This window comes from Polypterus senegalus, chromosome 3 (assembly GCF_016835505.1).
Source record: "Polypterus senegalus isolate Bchr_013 chromosome 3, ASM1683550v1, whole genome shotgun sequence".
In the NCBI taxonomy this organism is placed as follows: domain Eukaryota; kingdom Metazoa; phylum Chordata; class Cladistia; order Polypteriformes; family Polypteridae; genus Polypterus; species Polypterus senegalus.
In genome coordinates this window covers 289,357,054-289,379,028 of record NC_053156.1, presented here as the reverse complement: position 1 = coordinate 289,379,028, position 21,975 = coordinate 289,357,054, and the positions used below count along the sequence as shown (strand labels likewise).

The 21,975-nt window shown below is 43.6% G+C and overlaps 1 protein-coding gene across 3 annotated transcripts in view; it reads right to left on the bottom strand.

Moving 5' to 3' along the window:
* Positions 1–3,726: 3,726 nt before the first annotated feature.
* The window catches only part of LOC120526284 (ras association domain-containing protein 8-like), a 39,234-nt gene continuing 20,985 nt past the window's right edge, over positions 3,727–21,975 (bottom strand). For 2 of the 3 annotated variants that reach the window (XM_039749397.1, XM_039749395.1), the window contains exons 2-3: positions 11,503–11,636; positions 3,727–5,463 (exon numbers count right to left, since the gene is read on the bottom strand). In XM_039749397.1, coding sequence (XP_039605331.1) covers positions 4,310–5,463; positions 11,503–11,605 — 1,257 coding nt within the window. In that variant the 5' untranslated portion in view covers positions 11,606–11,636 and the 3' untranslated portion in view covers positions 3,727–4,309. Of the gene's footprint in view, positions 5,464–11,502; positions 11,637–12,839; positions 12,886–21,975 lie in introns of those variants that run through there. The other variant, XM_039749396.1, reaches the window with a different exon arrangement.

The window sequence follows — 21,975 nt, the reverse complement described above, 5'->3', positions numbered from 1 at the left end:
CAGTCGGCCCATTCTCCTCTGACCTCTAGCATCAACAAGGCATTTTCGCCCACAGGACTGGATGTTTTTCCCTTTTCACACCATTCTTTGTAAACCCTAGAAATGGTTGTGCGTGAAAATCCCAGTAACTGAGCAGATTGTGAAATACTCAGACCGGCCCGTCTGGCACCAACAACCACACCACGCTCAAAATTGCTTAAATCACCTTTCTTTCCCATTCTGACATTCAGTGTGGAGTTCAGGAGATTGTCTTGACCAGGACCACACCCCTAAATGCATTGAAGCAACTGCCATGTGATTGGTTGATTAGATAATTGCATTCATGAGAAATTGAACAGCTGTTCCTAATAATCCTTTAGGTGAGTGTATATACAGTATCTCACAAAAGTGAGTACAGTGATCCCTCGCTGTATTGCGCTTCGACTTTCGCAGCTTCACTCCATCGCGGATTTTTAATGTAAGCATATCTAAATATACAGGGTGGCCCACGAAAAAGTAGCCCGCCTTCCTGCCAGAGTGGCGTGCCGATTGACTACCCTCATCACGAAAGCTGTGTAGACGTAGTGCAAACGTGTGAGTACGAGCTGAGCGACATGTACTCCATTCCACAAAGAATCACAATAGTGGAGGCGTACGTTCTCACGGGTTCCATTAAGGAAACGCGGGACATTTTTGCAACAAAGTTTCCTGCCGCTGGTGTCCCAGCAAAGCGCGTGTCACTGTCACGAATTCGGGAGACATTTACAGAAGACAGGATTGTGGCCGCCGAGATCGCCGGATTCAAGCACTTGTGACTTTTATCTGTGGGGCAACTTGAAGGGAAAAGTGTACGCTAATAACCTGAGAACTTTACACCAGTTGAAAGACAATATTCGTAATGCAATTCGGAGCATTGGCGCGCCCCAGAGTTGCGTCGCGTATATGACAACATGTTAAGGCGCACCCAAACATGCATTGATGCACAGCACTTTCTGTAAAGAGTGAGTAAAGATTTTTGCATTTCAAGTTCTTTCTTTCTTTATGGAAGGGCGCCTTTTTTCGACAGGGAGGCGGGCTACTTTTTCGTGGGCCACCCTGTACATCACGGATTTTTCGCTGGTTCGCGGATTTCTGCGGACAATGGGTCTTTTAATTTATGTTACATGCTTCCTCAGTTTGTTTGCCCAGTTGATTTCATACAAGGGACGTTATTGGCGGATGGCTTAGAAGCTACCCAATTAGAGCAAGTATTACGTATTAAATAAAACTCCTCAATGATATGCGATATGCTTGATTGTTTGCTTTTCTCGGTCTCTCTCACTCTCTCTGCCCGACGGAGGGGATGTGAGCAGAGGGGCTGTTTGCACAGAGGATACGGACGCTCCTCTAAAAAACTGCGCTTTGTCCGGCGGTGCTTCGGCATACTTAAAAGCCCAACAGCACGTATTGATTTATTGATTGTTTGCTTTTCTCTCTCTCTCTCTGACATTCTCTGCTCCTGACACGCATTATTTGAAGAGGAAGATATGTTTGAATTCTTTTAATTGTGAGAAAGAACTGTCATCTCTGTCTTGTCATGGAGCACAGTTTAAACTTTTGACTAAAGGGTGTTATTTCATGTCTAGAGGGCTCTAATAATGTTAACAGTACGGGAGAGTTTTTATAAGGGCTTAAAATATATAAAAATAACTACACAAACATATGGTTTCTACTTCGCGGATTTTCACCTATCGCGGAGGGGTCTGGTCGAGGAGGGATTACTGTACACCCCTCGCATTTTTGTAAATATTTTATTATATCTGTTCATGGGACAGCACTGAAGATATGACACTTTGATCCAATGTAAAGTAGTCAGCTTGGATCACAGTGTAAATTTGCTGTCCCCTCAAAATAACTCAACACACAGCCATTAATGTCTAAACTGCTGGCAACAAAAGTGAGTCCACCCCTAAGCTGAAAAATGTCTAAATTGTGCCCAGTTAGCCATTTTCCCTCCCCGGTGTCATGCGACTTGTTTGTGTTACAAGGTCTCAGGTGTGTTAAATTTGCTGTTCTCACTCTCACGCTCTCTCATACTGGTCACTGGAAGTTCAACATGGCACCTCATGGCAAAGACCTCTCTGGGGATCTGAAACAAAGAATTGTTGTTCTACATAACGATGGCTATAAGAAGATTGCCAACACCCTGAAACTGAGCTGCAGCACGGTGGCCGAGACCATACAGCGACAGGTTCCACTCAGAACAGGCCTCGCCATGGTCAACCAAAGAAGTCGAGTGCCACGTGCTCGGCGTCATAGCCAGAGGTTGTCTTCTGAAAACGGATGTATGAGTGCTGCCAGCATTGAGAGGTCAGCCTGTCAGTGCTCAGACCGTACGCCCAACGCACACGGCATCAAATTGGTCTGCATGGCTGTCGTCCCAGAAGGAAGCCTCTTCTAAAGATGATGCACAAGAAAGAAAGCCCGCAGTTTGCTGAAGACAAGCAGACTAAGGACTTGGATTACTGGAACCACGTCCTGTGGTCTGATGAGACTGAGATAAACTTACTTGGTTCAGATGGTGTCAAGCGTGTGTGACGGCAACCAGGTGAGGAGTACAAAGACGAGTGTGTCTTGCCTACAGTCAACCATGGTGGTGGGACTGTCATGGTTTAGGGCTGCATGAGTGCTGCCGACACTGGGGAGCTACAGATCGTTGAAGGAACCATGAATGCCAACATGTACTGTGACATACTGAAGCAGAGCCACTGGGCCCTGGGCCACAGGGCAGTATTCCAACATGATAACGACCCCAAACACACCTAAAGGAGGTAAAGGAGCTGGACTGGCCAAGCATGTCTCCAGAATGTCTCCAGACCTAAACCCTATCATCCTCAAACAGAAGGTGGAGGAGCTCAAGGTCTCTAACATCCAGCAGCTCCGTGATGTCGTCATGGAGGAGTGGAAGAGGATTCCAGTGGCAACCTGTGAGGCTCGTGTGAACTCCATGCCCAAGAGAGTTAAGGCAGTGCTGGGAAATAATGGTGGCCACACAAAATATTGACACTTTGGGCACAATTTGGACATTTTTCACTTAGGGGTGGACTCACTTTTGTTGCCAGCGGTTTAGACATTAATGGCTGTGTGTTGAGTTATTTTGAGGGGACAGCAAATTTACACTGTGATACAAGCTGACTACACTGACTACTTGACATTGTATCAAAGTGTCATATCTTCAGTGTTGTCCCATGAAAAGACATAATAAAATATTTATAAAAATGTGAGGGCTGTACCCACTTATGTGAGATACTGTACTTTATACAATCCTAAGCTTAAAAGTGCAATGATTTTATGTGACGTTTTTATGTCCCGTTTTAAATTGGGCACATTGCATTGTCACACACGTGTGCATGGGAAGCAGCTAAAGGGCGTGAATGAAAGTAATACCACGCCAGACCTGCGGGGGGCGATGTGCACAGACCCCCGCGCCTTTCTTTCACTTCTCTGCAGACCAGTTATGGGAAATTCCACCTGCCACCCCATTGATGTCACTTCTGGTTTCACACAGATGACCTCTAATACGTCATTTCCGCCATCTTTTCCACCCCAAATCAGTTCTGTTTTGGACTCGACACTGCACTACACATCAAGTGTGCAGCGAAGAACAATCTGCGGGTGGCTGCCCCAAACCTTTTTGCACTCCTTGTCTTGGACAATATCTATTGATATTTCTGTTCAATAAATGATTGAGAAGACACATTTTCTTTGTGTTTTTTTTACTATTATTATTATTATTCAGGAACATTCCCTCTATCTGCTGGCACTGTTTACATCTACTGTTTGTCTTTTGTCAACACTTAACTAAGCAAGGGGTACAAAGGGAGCGTTCACAACATTTCAGAAAGCCTCCTTTACTTTGCTTGTTGTGAATTTATGGAACAAAAAGTTTTCAACTAAATAAAAGTCAAGTTTCAAGAACTGCTTTGTAAATGAATGCTTTGAGAAGAAGGACGCTCAGAACATGTTGCTTCCCCAAAGATCGGAGACACAAGTGAGTAGGCAGATCAGGGTAGTAATAAGGAGAAGATCCCACCTTTGTCTACCATCTAGTCCAGAACGTGGGGACTAATGAACAGCAACAACATCTTCTTTTTAATAGTTCACCAGCACCTTTGGAGAGCATTTTGGGCACGCTCAGTGTGTAATGTGCTGACATGTTAAGACCACCTCAAATTGTTTTAAGGATTCCACCTCACGAAGGACACGGCAGTCTGATATTTCATGTCTTTACACAACCCAAGTGCTTCCTCTATGTTGGACAGTTCAGACCTTCACTCTGCACGTCAGTCGGTCAGACGATGGTGCTGCCCCGGTGGAAAGTCTCCAGGGAGCTCGTGGCCTTAGACCAGAGTTTCTCCCACTCTTTTAGAGGCCCAATTGTAAAGCTGGTATCGCTGTAGCGGAAGGCCTTGGTGAAGGGGGACCCAGCAGGTCGGTCCAAGGACTCGGTCCCACAACTTGTCTCCAGGACCTGCATTTTCTTACCGGTTTCTTGCACTGGTACCCGGGCAAGGTCCATTGTACTTACCCAACTGTCTCTGTCTTGGCCCTTGCCCATCGGGTGGACCATTTTCTCCTGGGGATTGTCTCCAGAGTCTCCCAGTGACCTGTTACGTGGGTTCAGCCCCTGAATCCGATGTCGGTATTCTTCTAGCTCGAGTTTGCATTCTTGGACCTTCCATTTCATCTCCAAGAAAGTTTCTTGCAGGTCCTTCTCGTGGACCTCCTCAGCTCGCAGCTCATTCTCCCAGTATTCCAGTTCCTCCACTTCAGGGGTCTGGTTGTCCACAATATGCTGGAGCTGGGAAATTTCTGCCTCAAGCTCTTCTTGCTCCTTCAGAGCTTTTAGTTCTTCTTCGGTGGCAGCCAGCATGGCCTGCAGTTCTTCCATCTGGGCTTTCTGACATCTCAGCAGTTGGTGTAGTTCCTCCACAACATCTTTGGAACAGGATGATAATGATGGATCCTCTTCTTCCTTAACATCCTTAAGGTCCAAGTCTTCAGGCTGATGGGATGCATGGACCGTTTCCCCCAAAGGCTGACTAACGAGAGTAGAATTTCTCTTTCCGACCTCCTTAGACTTTGCCTTCACGCAGTTGAATTTCGCTTTACTGAAGGATTCAATCCACTCCTTGGCTTCCTCTGCAAAAGTGAGGGACTTCCTCTTGGGCTTTTTGGAGTCTTTTGTGGATTCTGTCCCAATCTTCATCCTTGCCTGCGGTGGCAGGCTCTGTCTGTGCAGCCTGTTATCGGGACATGACTGACCACGAAGTATGTGGGCTGCAGGCTTCTCTCTGGCTGATGGCCCATTGTAGTTAAGGATGAGGTGAACCTCGTTGGCCTGCTGCCCGTATTTGTTGAGGGACTCCAGCAGCTTCTCCTCTGGACTGATGTTTCGTTCAAACTCCTTGAACTTCTCCTTAAGGATATAACGACCCGTTTTACCTGATCAAAGAAGAAAAAAAGAAAAAGAATGTGAGCGTAAAGAAGCAAGACCACCACTGTGCCAGGAGTGAGCAACGCCAAGCACTTAAAGTTCTTCTATTGTTTCCTGGAGAAGTTCAGAAATATCCCATCAAGGCACACTGTAGAAGGTTAACTCCAACTAGAGGGTGCCACAGTACCCACCTTTTGATGATTCTAGAGTGGTTGGCACAGTGATAGTTTCAGAGTTCAAGTGACGGGTGTTCCCTGCGTGGAGTTTGCACATTCTCCATGTACTCCCATTGTCCAAAGACCAGCACTGGCAATTCTAAATTGGCCCCTGAGGGTGGGTGTTCTTTCAGGAGGTCAATGTCTGGGTGGCATACCCGTCGTATAATCACTCACATGACCCCCTAGTACAGTGGTTCTCAAACTGTGGGGCGCGCTGAAGCTGTACAAGGAGGGCGTCGAATAAATGAACATTTTTACATTTTTATTTCAAATTTAAATTTGCAAGCATATAATCGCAACGAATGCATTATAACTAAAATTAAAATCAAACATTTCTAAGGCATAGATCTAATGACTAATATGTGCCTACTTTAAAGTACACAGCCTGTCCAGGTTTGGTTTGATATTCGAGATATCAAGACACTCTGAGCTCCTTTTCTATTTGAAGTTTGTTTCTATGATGAGCGGCGCCGCTGCTGCTGCTTTTATAGTCGCGTATTTTCAATCCAGAAAGTTCGAAGCGTATCGGTATCTGTCGCGAACATTCGGGTAACAGTAGATCAGATGATAATGCAGGCGCGACTGCACCACACTGGCAGCGTAGCCAATATTGCCAACTTGAGTTAAATAATTTACTGCGTATTGGGTTATTCTCATGATACAACTAACAGTGGTATATTTCTTGGACGAAAATACGTTCGTCTCATGCAGATTGACTTCATCGGTGTCCTCGTTTATGAGATTTTTAAAAATTAAAACATTTAATCGTTTCTTTACATATAAAAAATTATTAAATAAGAATACAGTAAACCCTCGTTTATCGAGGTTAATCCATTTCAGACTCTACCGCGATAAATGAATTTCCACGAAGTAGGATTCTTTATTTATAAATCAAATATTTTTGCAGTTAGAGCATAGAAAACCGGTCTACGACCTTCTAAATACATTTTTTAACATTATTAGAGCCCTCCAGACATGAAATAACACCCTTTAGTCAAACGTTTAAACTGTGCTCCATGACAAGACAGACATGACAGTTCCATCTCACAATTAAAAGAATGCAAACATATCTTCCTCTTCAAAGGAATGCGCGTCAGGAGCAGAGAATGTCAGAGAGAGAGAGAGAGAGAAAAGCAAGCAATCAAAAATCAAAAGGGCTGTTCGGACTTTTAAGTATGCGAAGCACCACCGGACAAAGCGGCTGCAAGGAAGGGAGCAATGTGAAGGTAGTCATTCAGCATTTTTGAGAGAAGCGTCCGTATCCTCTAGGCCAGTGTGCGAACAGCCTCTCTGTCAGGAGCAGAGAATGTCAGAGAGAGAGACAGAGAAAAGCAAACAATCAAAAATCAATAGGTGCTGTTTGGGCTTTCAAGTATGTGAAGCACCGCACGGAAAGCATATCGTATATCATTGAGTAGTTTTATTTAATGGTAGCTTCTCAGCCATCCGCCAATAGCGTCCCTTGTATGAAATCAACTGGGCAAACCAACCGAGGAAGCATGTACCATAAATTAAAAGACCTATTGTCCACAGAAATCCGCGAACCAGCGAAAAATCCGTGATATATATTTAAATATGCTTACATTTAAAATCCGCGATGGAGTGAAGCCACGAAAGTCAAAGCGCGATATAGCGAGGGATCACTGTAAATAATTTATTCTTTGTTTTTGGGATTAGAATTAATTCCAAAAACCACACAAGGCATTTTAAGTTATTAAAGCACTTTAAAAAAATAAATTGCAAATATTTCATCGAAGTTAGCCGAACACATGCAAATCTTATGGAAGTAAAAATGATAGGATATAGCGACACTGCACGAGTATCATACCTTTTGTTAGTTGTATCAAGGGTGATACTCATCTGTCTTATATTACGCAGGGGGCGCAGAATTATTCCAGGTAGAAAATGGGGGGTGCGAAATAGGAAAGTTTGAGAACCGCTGCCCTAGTAGTAAGTAACGGATGACAGGCAAAGCAGTGAGTGAGAGACAACACAAGTTATAAAAGCTCAAAGTGCACCGTGCAGTTTTATTAAAACAAAATAATAAAGTGTGCCACAGGAAATACCCAAAGTACAAAAAGGGCAGTGCAATTGTGCAGGTTAAAACCAATCGATAAATACTTGAACATGCCTTTTGGAATACGTCAAGGTATCAGATTAGTCTCCTTGTCAAGACGAGCGCGGCTCAATCTTTTGTCTCTCCATCTCATCCCAGATCCATCCAAGTCCCCGCTCTTATTCTACAACTCGGTGAGGACAATCCTCGGACCGCCAAGGCTTTGCATCCCTCGACTGCCCTGCCTGCACTTGCTTGTAAGCTCCAAACCCAGTCTCGCCTCTGACCTCTTCTGGCTCCCTACTGCTCGGCCACTTCTTTTAAATATCAGTGGCCACAAGTGCTTAACTGCCATGGAGTGCCAACGGGGCAATCATCCAAACTGTGTGCATCTCTATGTGACTGTGCGATCTGCTGGCCACATTAACACCGCACTCCACTCCACTCCTCCGGTTTACCGCACTGTTTTAGTTTGTTTTTTTTCCCTTTTTAAAATTTGCCCCATCACGGCCATCACCTTGTGACGGGCTGGGCTGCCACCTAGTCCAGGGGCTTGTGCCAGCCTTGTGTTCGCTGGCATAGGCTCCAGCTTCCCTGCGGCCCCGCTCTGGTTATGCGGGCTTAGGAAATGGACAGACAGCAGGACTTTTCAGGTTGGGTCATGGAGGGCCACGTTGCCTCTACGATTTTGTTCCTTAGAAGTCAAGAGCTGCTGAAGCATCCATCGCCTTGTTAATAAAACTGCCAGGATATCACTGCTCTTTTATTTTGGTCTCTTTTCAAAAATCTTTGTTCAAGTTGACGAGTACCCAACTTCTATTTTTAAAAAAAAAAAAAATGTACAACCCCAAATCAGAAAAAGTTGGGACGGTATGGAAAATAAAAATTAAAAACAGATAGACAGACAGATACTTTATTAATCCCAAGGAGAAATGCAGTGAATGTAAATGTACTTTGACTTTTATGTCATCGCAGACAGTATCACCCCAAGATATTTCATGATTTGTCTTGTCAACTTCATTTCATTTGTTAATAGACATCCATTCCTGCATTTTAGGCCTGCAACTGAATCCAAAGAGAGTTGGGCCGCTGACGCATTCTGCACTTTGTAATGTCGCCATTCCTCCTCACAACACTTCAAAGCTGTGTTGGCACCGAGGGTACCAAGCGATGAAGCGTTTCACTTGTTATTTTGTTTCATTCTGCCTGTCTTAAGGTGTGCAGCAGTATGAGGGGGTCATCATTGTCACATTTTTTGATTTCCAAATCTTTTACACATTCTCTTTTGGGGACAGGAGAGGACTCCTGACAGGTCAGTCCAGCACTCAGACCCTCGTCATCCAATGTCGGTTTGCATTGTCTTGTTGAAAAATGCATGGACATCTCTAGAAAAGATGTCATCTTCCTCTAAAATTTCAAAGTACTTTTCTGCATGAGTCCTGCCATCACAGAAGTATAAATGCCCCTTGCCAGAGGCATTGAATACATGACCATGACAGACCCTGCAGGCATTTGGACTTGTTGCTGATCACAGTCTGGATCATCCTTTTCATTTTTGGCCCAGGGCACATGGCGTCCATTTCTTCTGATAAAGATCTGGAATCCTGACTCCTCTGACCACAATACACGTTTGTTTCCACTTTGTGATGGTCCATTCCAGATGTCTCAGAGCCCAGAGAAGTCGACTTCTTTTTTTGCACAGTAAAGTTTTAAGTAGTGTTTATGAATGTGACTCTGTATTGCAGTGCTTGACAAAGGTTTGCCAAAGTCATCTTTCCCTGCCCATGTGGTCTCATCAGCCATTGATGAGTGACGCTTCTGAGGGATCGGAGATCACGGCTGTTCAATTTGCACCTCTTGACCTTTAGGCTCTGAAATTCCTCCAGATTCCTTGAATCGTTTAATGATATTATGCACTGCAGAGGGAGAAATACACAAATCCCCTCCAGTCTTTCCTTGAGGAACATTCTTTTCAGACATTTCAATCGTTTTCTCACACAGTTGTTGGCAAACTGGAGATCCTCTGCCCATCTCTGCTTCTCAAAGACTCGGCCTTTGGTGGATACCAAATCCTGATTACAATCGCCTGTTTGAACACACATCATTATTTCATTATTTGACCTCATTACTGACCCTAATCCATAACCCCCAGCTTTTTCTGGAATGTGTTGCAGTCCTGAAGTGCAGGAATGGATGAAGTTGACCAGACAAATCATGAAATATCTTCAGTTCATTCTGTCTGCAATGAAATAAAAGTCAACGCATATTTAAGAATCACTGCATTTGCTTTTTTTTATTTGCACTTTCCACACCATTTGAATTTTTTTCTGATTCGGGGTCGTATTTTACTTGAGCACAAAGGTGTCCACATACAGTAGAACCTCGGGTCATGACCGTAGTTCGTTCCAAAACTCTGGTCGTAACCCGAATTTGGTCGTAAACCGAAGTAATCCCATAGGATTGTATGTAAATACAACTAATCCATTCCAAACCGTACGAACTGTATGTAAATTTATTTTCTTTAAAGATTTTTAAGCACAAATATAGTTAATTATACCATAGAATGCACAGTGTAATAGTAAACTAAATGTAAAAACATTGAATAACACTGAGAAAACCTTGAACAACAGAGAAAACTAACATTGCAAGAATTCACGCTATAGCCTTACGAACAGCTCGCTAAAAACACTTTTTTTTTAATGAGTTTTAAGCACAGGGAAAAAATTAACATTTGAAAAATCTGTAATTTAATAAACCACCAAGAAAAGTAACATTGCAACAATGCACGCGACGAACTGATCGCTGTAAACAGAAGTGAAGTGGGGGTTAAAATCCAATAGAAAAGAGTCTTCATTAAATACAACAAGGTTAAAACAATGCTCGAAGCAGTCTCCTTAAAAACAAGCCCGGTGCATTCTTTAACTGCCTTCTCGGCCATCCGTCTCTCGTGCGTGTGTCGCACTCTCTTGCTTGCTGCACAGGGAGAGACTGAACACGTGCGGAAATCATCGGCGCACACAAACCGAAAGGGAAACTGGCTTGTTCGTATACCGAGTGTGTGGTCGTGAACACATGCAAAAGTTTGGCGAACTTTTTGGTCGTAAACCGATTTTTACGTGTTCCGAGACGTTCGTGAACCGAAGTTCCACTGTACTAAAATTTGTTAGACTCAGGCAAGTTTGTCTTTAGCTCTGGGGCATCAAATATCAGAATGTCTATAACCAGTCAGTCAATTTTCAAACCTGTTAGTCCTGAACAGGGTCGGGGGAGAATTTTGTTGGGAGTCTATGTCAGCTAGCACAGGGTGCAAGGTAGGAACAAACCCTTGTGGGAGAAAACCACGCAGGGAGGACCCGGGGCACAAACATTGTTTTGCACAATGTTTAAAGAGTGGCATCTGCTGACCATTCTTGACCAGGCTGATGCAGCTCAACCGAACTGAAGAGCTGAGCACTTCGGTTTAAAAACTCACAAATGCCACATTTAGACTTTTTTTGTTTTTGTTTAGTGCATTAAATACATTTTAACTGTACAATAATATTTTCATCAAAATGCCACTATTCTAGTTTATTTGCTGACAAAGTTATATTCACTATTTTTTACTCTGAATGTCAACAAACTGTCATTTGACCAGCGGTGTTCTACATGTTTTTTAAAAAGTGCTCTTTTTGGTCTTTTCTCTTCACACAAACAGATGCTGTGTGGAGTTTTACGAGACATGAAGGGTCACATCACTGGTCATCATTTCAGAGTGGAGAGAGAGGAGGCCTTACCCATGGACTGTGCCAGTGCGATCACCACCTCCTGGCAGCTGGTATTTTCACTGACCCCGCAGATGACCCTCTGAACTCCGTCGACCCAAACTTTCAACTCCATTCCTTAGGTAGGAAGAGTCGGTGTGTGGGATCTGAAATGAAAAATAAATAAACAAAACATGGAAAATGTCATTAGGGTTTAGATAAGATAAAACTTTACTAATCCCAGAGGGAAATTAACATGCGTACCGCAGCAGAGCCATAATACACAAGAACACAGGCTCGCAGGACAAATAATACAGCCAATCAATCAATCGATCAAATAAATAATTTATTTAGAAATATTTATTTAAAAACTAGGGTGCTTTGCTCGCCAACCCCCTGGCCTGCACTATGCGCCAGCCTCTTCACGTCTCTGCCGCTCGCGTATGTGGATTTCACTTTCACCAAACCACAAATCTTTTAATTCTCGCAGATACGCCTCTTCATTGGGAAGAAACACTACTTCTCCCTGATGGCAACACAAATGAGACGATCTACAAGTCTCTGATTTAAACTATAAAGCCAAACAATATCCACATACTTCTGTCATATCACCTATGTCCATATATTCGATCTCTTTTCGCTGTTCTGTTATTTCACAGAGTAATAATTTCCATTTGTTTGTGCTAATGCGATCTTTACTATCATTTTTCTGAGACTTTTGAATTTTCCTACTTCCATTATCTCTAACCTGTTCTGCATGTGTATCGCGCCAACGTTTTTGAATGCTTTACGACTTTGTCGTCTACTCTTTGTCTTTTATTTCTGGCCCTGGGCGTGGTTAGATCTCTTGGCACAAAGTCTGTCTCGCGGGACGTAAAAGTATCTCTCTAAAAAGAGTCTCGTCTCGTCCCAGGATTTAGTTTTTTATAACTGAGAGACAGATTTTGGGTCAGTTGTGCAATTTACATGTAAGTGGACACAACAGCTTTTTATTTGCTGGGTATTTTATATATTTCGTTAGTATATTATACAAATATACCAAAATGTAAAATGAATTATATTTTTGAGTTGTAAGCATACATTTACAGTGCCCTCCATTATGTTTGGGACAAAGGCGTTTTTTTTTCCTTGATCTCCCCCTCTGTTCCACAGTTTCAAATTACAAATCAAACTATTCAGATGTCGCGATTAAAGTGCACATTGAAGACGTTCATTTAAGGGGATTGGCAGACATTTTGGTCACACAACACTTTTTCTACCTGGTCCCCCCCCCCATTTCAGAGCACCATAATGTTTGGGACACAGCAATGGCAGGTCTATTAACACTAGAATTACCAGAGCCTACAAAAAAACTCGTAATTCCGTCTCACCTTAAATTGCTTCTTAAATCCCTTCACACCTCTCCGCCAGCGTCCTTTGTCCTCTAAATGTGCTGATAAAGAGAAGCTAGGAGCAGCCGGCTATTCCACCAATTTAGAACGTGCAAGAACTTCTCTCAGCTCATGCCTTGATTGAGTATCTGGGAGTGAAGAGGAGTTTTAGAGTGGAAATAATAGATCGTTATTTGGAACACACGCATTTCATGTCTGTTCCGTTTCTACAGTAATCTGTGTCAACACATTGTTAAAACAGAGACGTTTTTTATATTCTAGTAGTAGATGACAAAATGTAGGCATAAACTATATAAATGTATGAAGCCTGAAGTCCAAATAACAAAGAAACATTTTCACAAAATGAACCATCATCATATTTAGGACTTTGTCGCATATCCCAGCATGCAGTGACTGCTCGACGTCCGTGGTTCACAGACATCAGCAGGTACTGAGTGTCTTCTCTGGCGAAGCTCTGCCAAGACTCTATTATAATAAACAGCCATCTTCAGCTCCCGTTTGTTTAGGTGGGCTTGTCCCCTCAAGTTTTCTCTTCAGTATATGGAAGGCTTGGCCATTCCAGAATTTTCCATTTTTTAACTCTGATAAGCTCCGGTGTTGCCTCAGCAGCATGTTTTGGGGGTCATTATCTTGTTGGAACTTGAGCAGGACTGTGGGTTCAAATCCTGCTGCTGACATGGTGTGACCATGACCGGGTCACGTCACCTGCCTGTGCGCTAATTAACGAAGACAAAAGAAATATCAATCGTATCTCAAATGTGGTAAAGTCGCCTTGCACAAAAGTTTAACATTTGCTTATCTGGCTGACACCCTTATATATATATCCAAGGTTTATGATATAATTGCTTACATTTCTTTTGGTTTTCCAATTGGAGCGCAGGTGGGTGACGTGACTTACTTCTGGTCACACTGGTGTCAGCTGCAGGATTTGAACCCACAGCCTCAGGGTTTGAAGTCCAAAGCCCTTAACCAGTACACCACACTGCCTACAGTAAATGTTTCTCCTTAGACATTCAAGTCTTTTTCCATTGATCCGTGTACATTAAATCAATGTCCGTGGCTGTCCGTTTGTCTGTCTGTCCAGGATTTTTAATCACCTGTAGCTCGCAAACCGTTTGAAATATTGACCTGAAATTTGGTACACTTATACTACATGGCGTCTACTATCTACTTTGAGGGTGATGACTGACCTCCAAGGTTATTCCCCTTTTTATTTTTATTTTATTGCAGAATCAACTCTCGGCAGCGAACACAAGGGCGGCCATGCGGCACATGCGTACAGCTGCCGTTCTGATCCATACCACCTTCGCCGTCACTTACCCTACCTCTTCATACCTTAAATCATTCTTGAGGCAGGTTGAAGATTTACGTGCCAGCTTAAGTGAAAAATGAAAGAAAACGCAACACAAACACTGACTTAATCAGTTTTAATGCAAAAAGATTCCGACGAAAGAAGAGAAGAAGCGGGCAGCTAGGGTGGAGAGAAGAGGAGCTGCTCAGGAAACAGCAAGGGCATCAACCTCTGAGCAAATGAATGCTAAACGTACAGAGAAAGAGGATGAGAACTGTAAGTCAAGAGTATTCGTGCAGTCTGCCATTACTGGTAGTAAAAGAATAAAATGTGAATTGGTAAATAGAGGATGGTTCATGAAAAAGTGGTCTGCCTCCGCAGAGACGACTGCCATATCTCGTCTACCGCCAAGAGTGTACATGAACATGCTGAAATGGGCACACAGATGTACGGACGCACAAGGGTAAATGTGAGTGCCAAATTTGATCATTTTTTTCTCTTCACCACGTAATGCAGTCGTCTCGGTGGAGGTGGGCCACCCTGGTAATTTTTATATGCACTGTACATTTGCGTCCCCTGCCACAAGTCCCTCTTCAACCCACGCGGACCAGAGTGACCATCACTGCCAGTGCTTACCAGTCCGTCCCTTCTCATCCCCACATCCTTTATCCATTTACTACATGGCAGAGGTTGGTAGAATTGACTGAAGTGTTTGAGATAAAGAAGAATGACCAGTGAAAGATGAACATGACTGTCATGGCAGTTAGCATCACCACTAACTGTCCTTCACAAGTACTGTGTCTGCTTTTAATCACCAGGAAGAAGACCAAACCATCTAAAAACTGCACAGGGGGATTGTGTCAACTTCAACACACACTTTGTAAGTTCTTGGAAAATTGTAAACTCTTAACTGACTGGATTTGATTGTTCACATACAATCCAAAATGTGTAGTCTTAAGCCTCTGTGGTGGCCTCCACTTCCTTTCTATGTTAGCTTAGTGGGGGATTTTAACTGGCACTGTGTGTCTGACTGGGCCTTGTCCAGCCTGCGCTCCTGATTTGCTCCCTGTGTTAGCAGAACAGACAGCAGTCTCCGCATGAAGGGATAATATGTTAAACTGACCCTTATTTATTGCATTATTTATAAGTGAATTGTATGGCAAAGTGTGTCATTCTGCCATGGATCCAGTGCCTTGTGCATATAATCTTGCAGATGGACATTGTAGTTGTGCATTCTGGACGATCCCCTCATGTCTGTTGGTGTTTTCCTCCCACATCATCAAGAACGTGCATGATAGGTGGACTAGCAGTGCCCAACTTATGGGTGGTTCCCCAGCACTTGGGCTGCCACAGTAAGGTTTTATTTAATGTTTTAAAAACGTTTTATCCACCGAGGAGACTCTTGAGCACACCACACTTACCGAAAATAATCATAAGGTGGGTTTAAAAAAATGGTGCTGTGGAAACCGTGGCAGGCCAGGCAAACATTATGTGTGTACAGGGTGGTCCAGATCTAATTATGCAGATCCAGATCGTCTGGATGACTTTGATTTATGCGGGGACGATTCCAGTTTGGCGCGAAGACAATTCTTCATGTCGTCAGTTCACACACTTCTCGATGGTCCGGGATTTTTCAGGTGATTTTCTATGTAATAAACTTAAGTTATAGCGTAATGAAAATTGCATAATTAGATCTGGACCATCCTATACAATATAGATAGATATGAAAGGCACTATATATTAGATAGATATGAAACACATTATATAATAAAGATTGATATGAAAGGCACTCTATAATAGATATGAAAGGCAACATGTATAGTAACAGACAGATATGAAAGTCACTATATATTAGATAATTATAGATAGATAGATGGAAAGAAATGAAGGCACTCTATGATAATAACAACAATGTTTATTTATATGGCATATTTTCATATAATATTTTCATATAATAATTTTCATTATAATATTAATAGAATAGTAATGAGTAAGTAACAAAGAAAATAAATCCATATAAATAAATAGATCAATCCATAATATAGATATAATAGGCACTATATGATAGAGGTAGCCAGATATGAAAGGCAGTATATAACAAACAGATGATGCACCCTGTAGATAGATAGATATGAAAGGCACTATATGGTAGACAGATAATGTAGATATACATAAAAGTCTTAATATTATAAAAATATACCGTAGACAGACCGATACTAAATGAAGTAAATAAAATGGACATAAAAGGCACTATATGATAGATAGAAACTGTAGAAAGATATGAAAGGCACTATATTATAGATACACACTTTTGAATGAGAGTGGAGCATCAAGTCAATGAAACTTTTGGGCTGTTGATGTGGTCAGTTAAGTAGCAGAGGGGCTTGTTAATCAGTTTAATGAAACAACAGGGGCACTAGAGGGGCAACAATGAGACACCCCCCAAAACAGGAATGAATGGTTTCACAGGTGGAGGGAGGCCACTGACATTTTTCCCTCCTCATCTGTTTTGTCACTCGTTTTGCATTTGGCTACTGTCAGCGTTACTACCGGTAGCATGAGGCCATACCTGGACCATACAGAGCTGGCGTAGGTAGTCCAACTTCTCCAGGATGGCAGGCACAGCAATGCGTGGCATTGCCAGAAGGTTTGCTGTGTCTCCCAGCACAGTCTCAAGGGCATGGAGGAGATTCCAAGAGACAGACAGTTACTCTAGGAGAGCTGGACAGGGCCCCTCGTAGAAGGTCCTTAACCCATCAGCAGGACCCACCGCTATCTACTCCTTTGGGCAAAGAGGAACAAGATGAGCACTGGCAGAGCCTACAAAATGACCTCCAGCACGCAGGCCACTGGTGTGAATGTCTCTGACCAAACAATCAGAAACAGACTTCATGAGGGGGGCCTGAGGGCCCAACGTCCTCTAGTGGGTACCGTGGAGCTCAATTGGCATTTGCCATAGAATACCAGAATTGGCAGGACCACCACTGACGGGCGTCCTGTACTTTTCACAGATGAGAGCAGGTTCACCCTGAGCACATGTGACAGATGTGAAAGGGTCTGGAGAAGCCGTGGAGAACGTTAGGCTGCCTGTGACATTGTTCAGCATGACCAGTTTGGTGGGGGGTCAGTCTGGGGAGACAGACCTCTACAGGCTAGACAATGGCACCTTGACTTCCATGCAGTGGGTCCTGGGTTCATCCTGGTGCACGACAATGTGATGAGAGGATGAAGGAATTGATACCACTGACTGGACCACCCAACACCAACACACACCCAACAACTCACTCTCCTGACCTTGATTATGTTTGGGTCCATCAGATGCCACAGCCTGTCCAGGAGCTCAGTGTTGCCCTTGTCCTGATCTGGGAGGAGATCCCTCAGGACACAATCCGTCGTCTCGTTAGGGGCATGCCCCCACCCCCACCCAACTACTGAATATAATTTGGAGTTGCTGCAATGAAATTTCGGCAAAATGGACTAGCCTGCCTGCCTCGTCATTTTTTCCCTTTGATTTTCGGGGTGGTCTGTGAATTCAGCCCTCTGTAGGTTGATCATTTTCATTTCCATAAAACGATGTGGCTGCCATCCTTTCGTTCTTAACACATTACCCAGTCCATATCAGTAGAGATATCCAGCAGGACTTTTTTCCCCATTGAGATCTGATGTGTTTTCAAAGTGTTCCTTTAATTTTTTGAGCAGTGTGTGTGTATATATATATATATATATATATATATATATATATATATATATATATATATATATATATATATATATATCTCCATCCATCCTCTTCTGCTTATCCGAGGTAGGGTTGCGGGGGCAGCAGCTTAAGCAGAGAGGCCCAGACTTCCCTCTCCCCGGCCACTTCTTCCAGCTCTTCTGGGAGAATCCCAAGGCGTTCCCGGGCCAGCCAGGAGACATAGAGCCTCCAGCGTGTCCTGGGTCTTCCCCGGGGCCTCCTCCCGGTTGGACGTGCTCGGAACACCTCACCAGGGAGGCGTCCAGGAGGCATCCTGATCAGATGCCCGAGCCACCTCATCTGACTCCTGTCGATGCGGAGGAGCAGCGGCTCTACTCTGAGCTGAGATGACTGAGCTTCTCACCCGATCTTTAAGGGAAAGCCGAGACACCCTGCGGAGGAAACTCATTTCAGCCGCTTGTATTCGCGATCTCGTTCTTTCGGTCACTACCCATAGCTCATGACCATAGGTGAGGGTAGGAACGTAGATCGACTGGTAAATTGAGAGCTTTGCCTTACGGCTCAGCTCCTTTTTCACCACAACAGACCGATGCAGAGCCCACTGTGGACGCAGCACCGATCCGCCTGTCGATCTCACGCTCCATTCTTCCCTCACTCGTGAACAAGACCCCGAGATACTTGAACTCCTCCACTTGGGGCAGGATCTCGCTCCCAACCCTGAGAGGGCACTCTACCCTTTTCCGGCTGAAGACCATGGTCTCGGATTTGGAGGTGCTGATTCCAATCCCAGCTGCTTCACACTCAGCTGCAAACCGATCCAGAGAGAGCTGAAGATCACAGCCTGATGAATCAAACAGGACAACATCATCTGCAAAAAGCAGTGACCCAATCCTGAGTCCACCAAACCGGACCCCCTCAACACCCTGGCTGCGCCTAGAAATTCTGTCCATAAAAGTTATGAACAGAATTGGAGTCCAACTCTCACTGGAAACGGGCTCGACTTACTGCCAGCAATGCGGACCAAGCTCTGACACCGGTTGTACAGAGACCGAACAGCTCTTATCAGGGGGTCTGGTCTCTTTAAAAAGGGGGACCGGAGGGTGTGTTCCAACTACAGAGGGATCACACTCCTCAGCCTCCCTGGAAAAGTCTATTCGGGGTTCTGGAGAGGAGGGTCCGTCGGATAGTCGAACCTCGGATTCAGGAGGAACAGTGTGGTTTTTGTCCTGGTCGCGGAACAGTGGACCAGCTCTACACCCTTAGCAGAGTCTTGGAGGGTGCATGGGAGTTTGCCCAACCAGTCTACATGTGTTTTGTGGACTTGGAAAAGGCGTTCGACTGTGTCCCTCGGGGAATCCTGTGGAGGGTGCTCTGGGAGTATGGGGTACCGACCCCTGATAAGAGCTATATATATATATATATATATATATATACATACATATATATATACGCTCACCTAAAGGATTATTAGGAACACCTGTTCAATTTCTCATTAATGCAATTATCTAATCAACCAATCACATGGCAGTTGCTTCAATGCATTTAGGGGTGTGGTCCTGGTCAAGACAATCTCCTGAACTCCAAACTGAATGTCAGAATGGCAAAGAAAGGTGATTTAAGCAATTTGGAGCGTGGTGTGGTTGTTGGTGCCAGACGGGCCGGTCTGAGTATTTCACAATCTGCTCAGTTACTGGGATTTTCACGCACAACCATTTCTAGGGTTTACAAAGAATGGTGTGAAAAGGGAAAAACATCCAGTCCTGTGGGCGAAAATGCCTTGTTGATGCTAGAGGTCAGAGGAGAATGGGCCGACTGATTCAAGCTGATAGAAGAGCAACTTTGACTGAAATAACCACTCGTTACAACCGAGGTATGCAGCAAAGCATTTGTGAAGCCACAACATGCACAACCTTGAGGCGATGGGCTACAACAGCAGAAGACCCCACCGGGTACCACTCATCTCCACTACGAATAGGAAAAAGAGGCTACAATTTGCACGAGCTCACCAAAATTGGACAGTTGAAGACTGGAAAAATGTTGCCTGGTCTGATGAGTCTCGATTTCTGTTGAGACATTCAAATGGTAGAGTCAGAACCTGGCGTAAACAGAATGAGAACATGGATCCATCATGCCTTGTTACCACTGTGCAGGCTGGTGGTGGTGGTGGTGTAATGGTGTGGGGGATGTTTTCTTGGCACACTTTAGGCCCCTTAGTGCCAATTGGGCATCGTTTAAATGGCACGGGCTACCTGAGCATTGTTTCTGACCATGTCCGTCCCTTCATGACCACCATGTACCCATCCTCTGATGGCTACTTCCAGCAGGATAATGCACCATGTCACAAAGCTCGAATCATTTCAAATTGGTTTCTTGAACATGACAATGAGTTCACTGTACTAAAATGGCCCCACAGTCACCAGATCTCAACCCAATAGAGCATCTTTGGGATGTGGTGGAATGGGAGCTTCGTGCCCTGGATGTGCATCCCACAAATCTCCATCAACTGCAAGATGCTATCCTATCAATATGGGCCAACATTTCTAAAGACTGCTTTCAGCACCTTGTTGAATCAATGCCACGTAGAATTAAGGCAGTTCTGAAGGCGAAAGGGGGTCAAACACCGTATTAGTATGGTGCTCCTAATAATCCTTTAGGTGAGTGTATATATATATAATATAGACACTGCTCAAAAAATATAAAAGAACAGTTTGAAAACACATCACATCTCAATGGGGAAAAATTATATATATATATATATATATATATATATATATATATATATATATATATATATATATATATATATATATATATATATATATATATACTGCAACAGTCAATACATTAATAAGGTAAAAGGAAAATAGAATGACGTCCATTTCAAAGACTTGTTCTAAAGAAAGGCCGTCTCTTTGGCATGTGCTGGATCACAGTAACTCCCAGCTTACCTTCATTAAGTGGCACTTTGATCTGTTATTTCTGATAGATTTGTTGTGGACAGTCTAATATGTCATCTCATGTACAATCTAAACATGCCAGGTTTATTTCTGGGATATGCCTATGACTATTTTGTAATCCAAAGACTCATTGATTCATTTCAAACCCATCTAATCCACTTGGGTTTCTGTCCTGGCAGCTTCGGGCGTAAGGGAATTTGTTAACAGTCTCTGATGATGCGCCAGCCCAGTGGATCATTCTTAAATTCATCCATCCATTATTATAATTTTTTTTTTAATACATTTAATGAATTCAACGTCATGCGTTGTGTGAGTCAATCCTGACATTATATAAGGCTGCATTTACAGCCATTTAATCTTTGACTTGTGAAAAAGTGTGAATTGGTGCTCATCTGAGTAGCACTTGTACGAGAGCAGCAGGGTGGAGCAGGACAGTTGGAGCCTATCCCAGCAAGCACTGGGCACATGTGAAGAACAACACCTGTAATAGGGTGCCACTTGTGAACACTAGCTGATCATCTTTCTGCAACATTTTAATCCAGGTTCTACCTTTAGTGTCTCAGATCTGTCCGGCCATCAATTGTCCACAAATGCCAGTCTTAAACACGGGAAGCGTCTGAGACATTCCGTCCCGAGGCAGACTAATCAGTGCCTTATCTGTGTGAGGAAATCTGTGCAGGCAATTAGCAGGGCTCTGTGACTCGGCCTTTTATCTTGAGCCAGGCTGCATCTGTCCTGGGAATGATCCAGAAAGTCCTTGGACTCACCAGAAGAGGTACTGGAGCACCGTGTCGGGGACGCAGACGAGGAAATGAAGAAGGTATAGTGTGTATTTTAAAAAGAGCTGTAAAGAAGCCCAGATGTGAAAATGAGAGGCCTCTCAAGGCTAAGCCTTATTCCTCCAAACAAGCAGAGTGCTTTTCTGTGTTGTTTGTTGGGGTCAAAACCGTAACTCTGAGAAGTGCTTGACGTTGCGTGAGAAACTGCTAAACTACTATGAATGGCAATTGTTATGGGCATTTAAGAAAACCATGTGCTTTGTGATACGGTTTTTGCAAAAGGCACTATGTCAGACTAAATAGTGTATACAGTATACCAATACTGAAGAAAAGTGAAATTGCAGCACATAAGCAGTTTCTGAAATACTCAGAGCAGCCCACCTGCCAT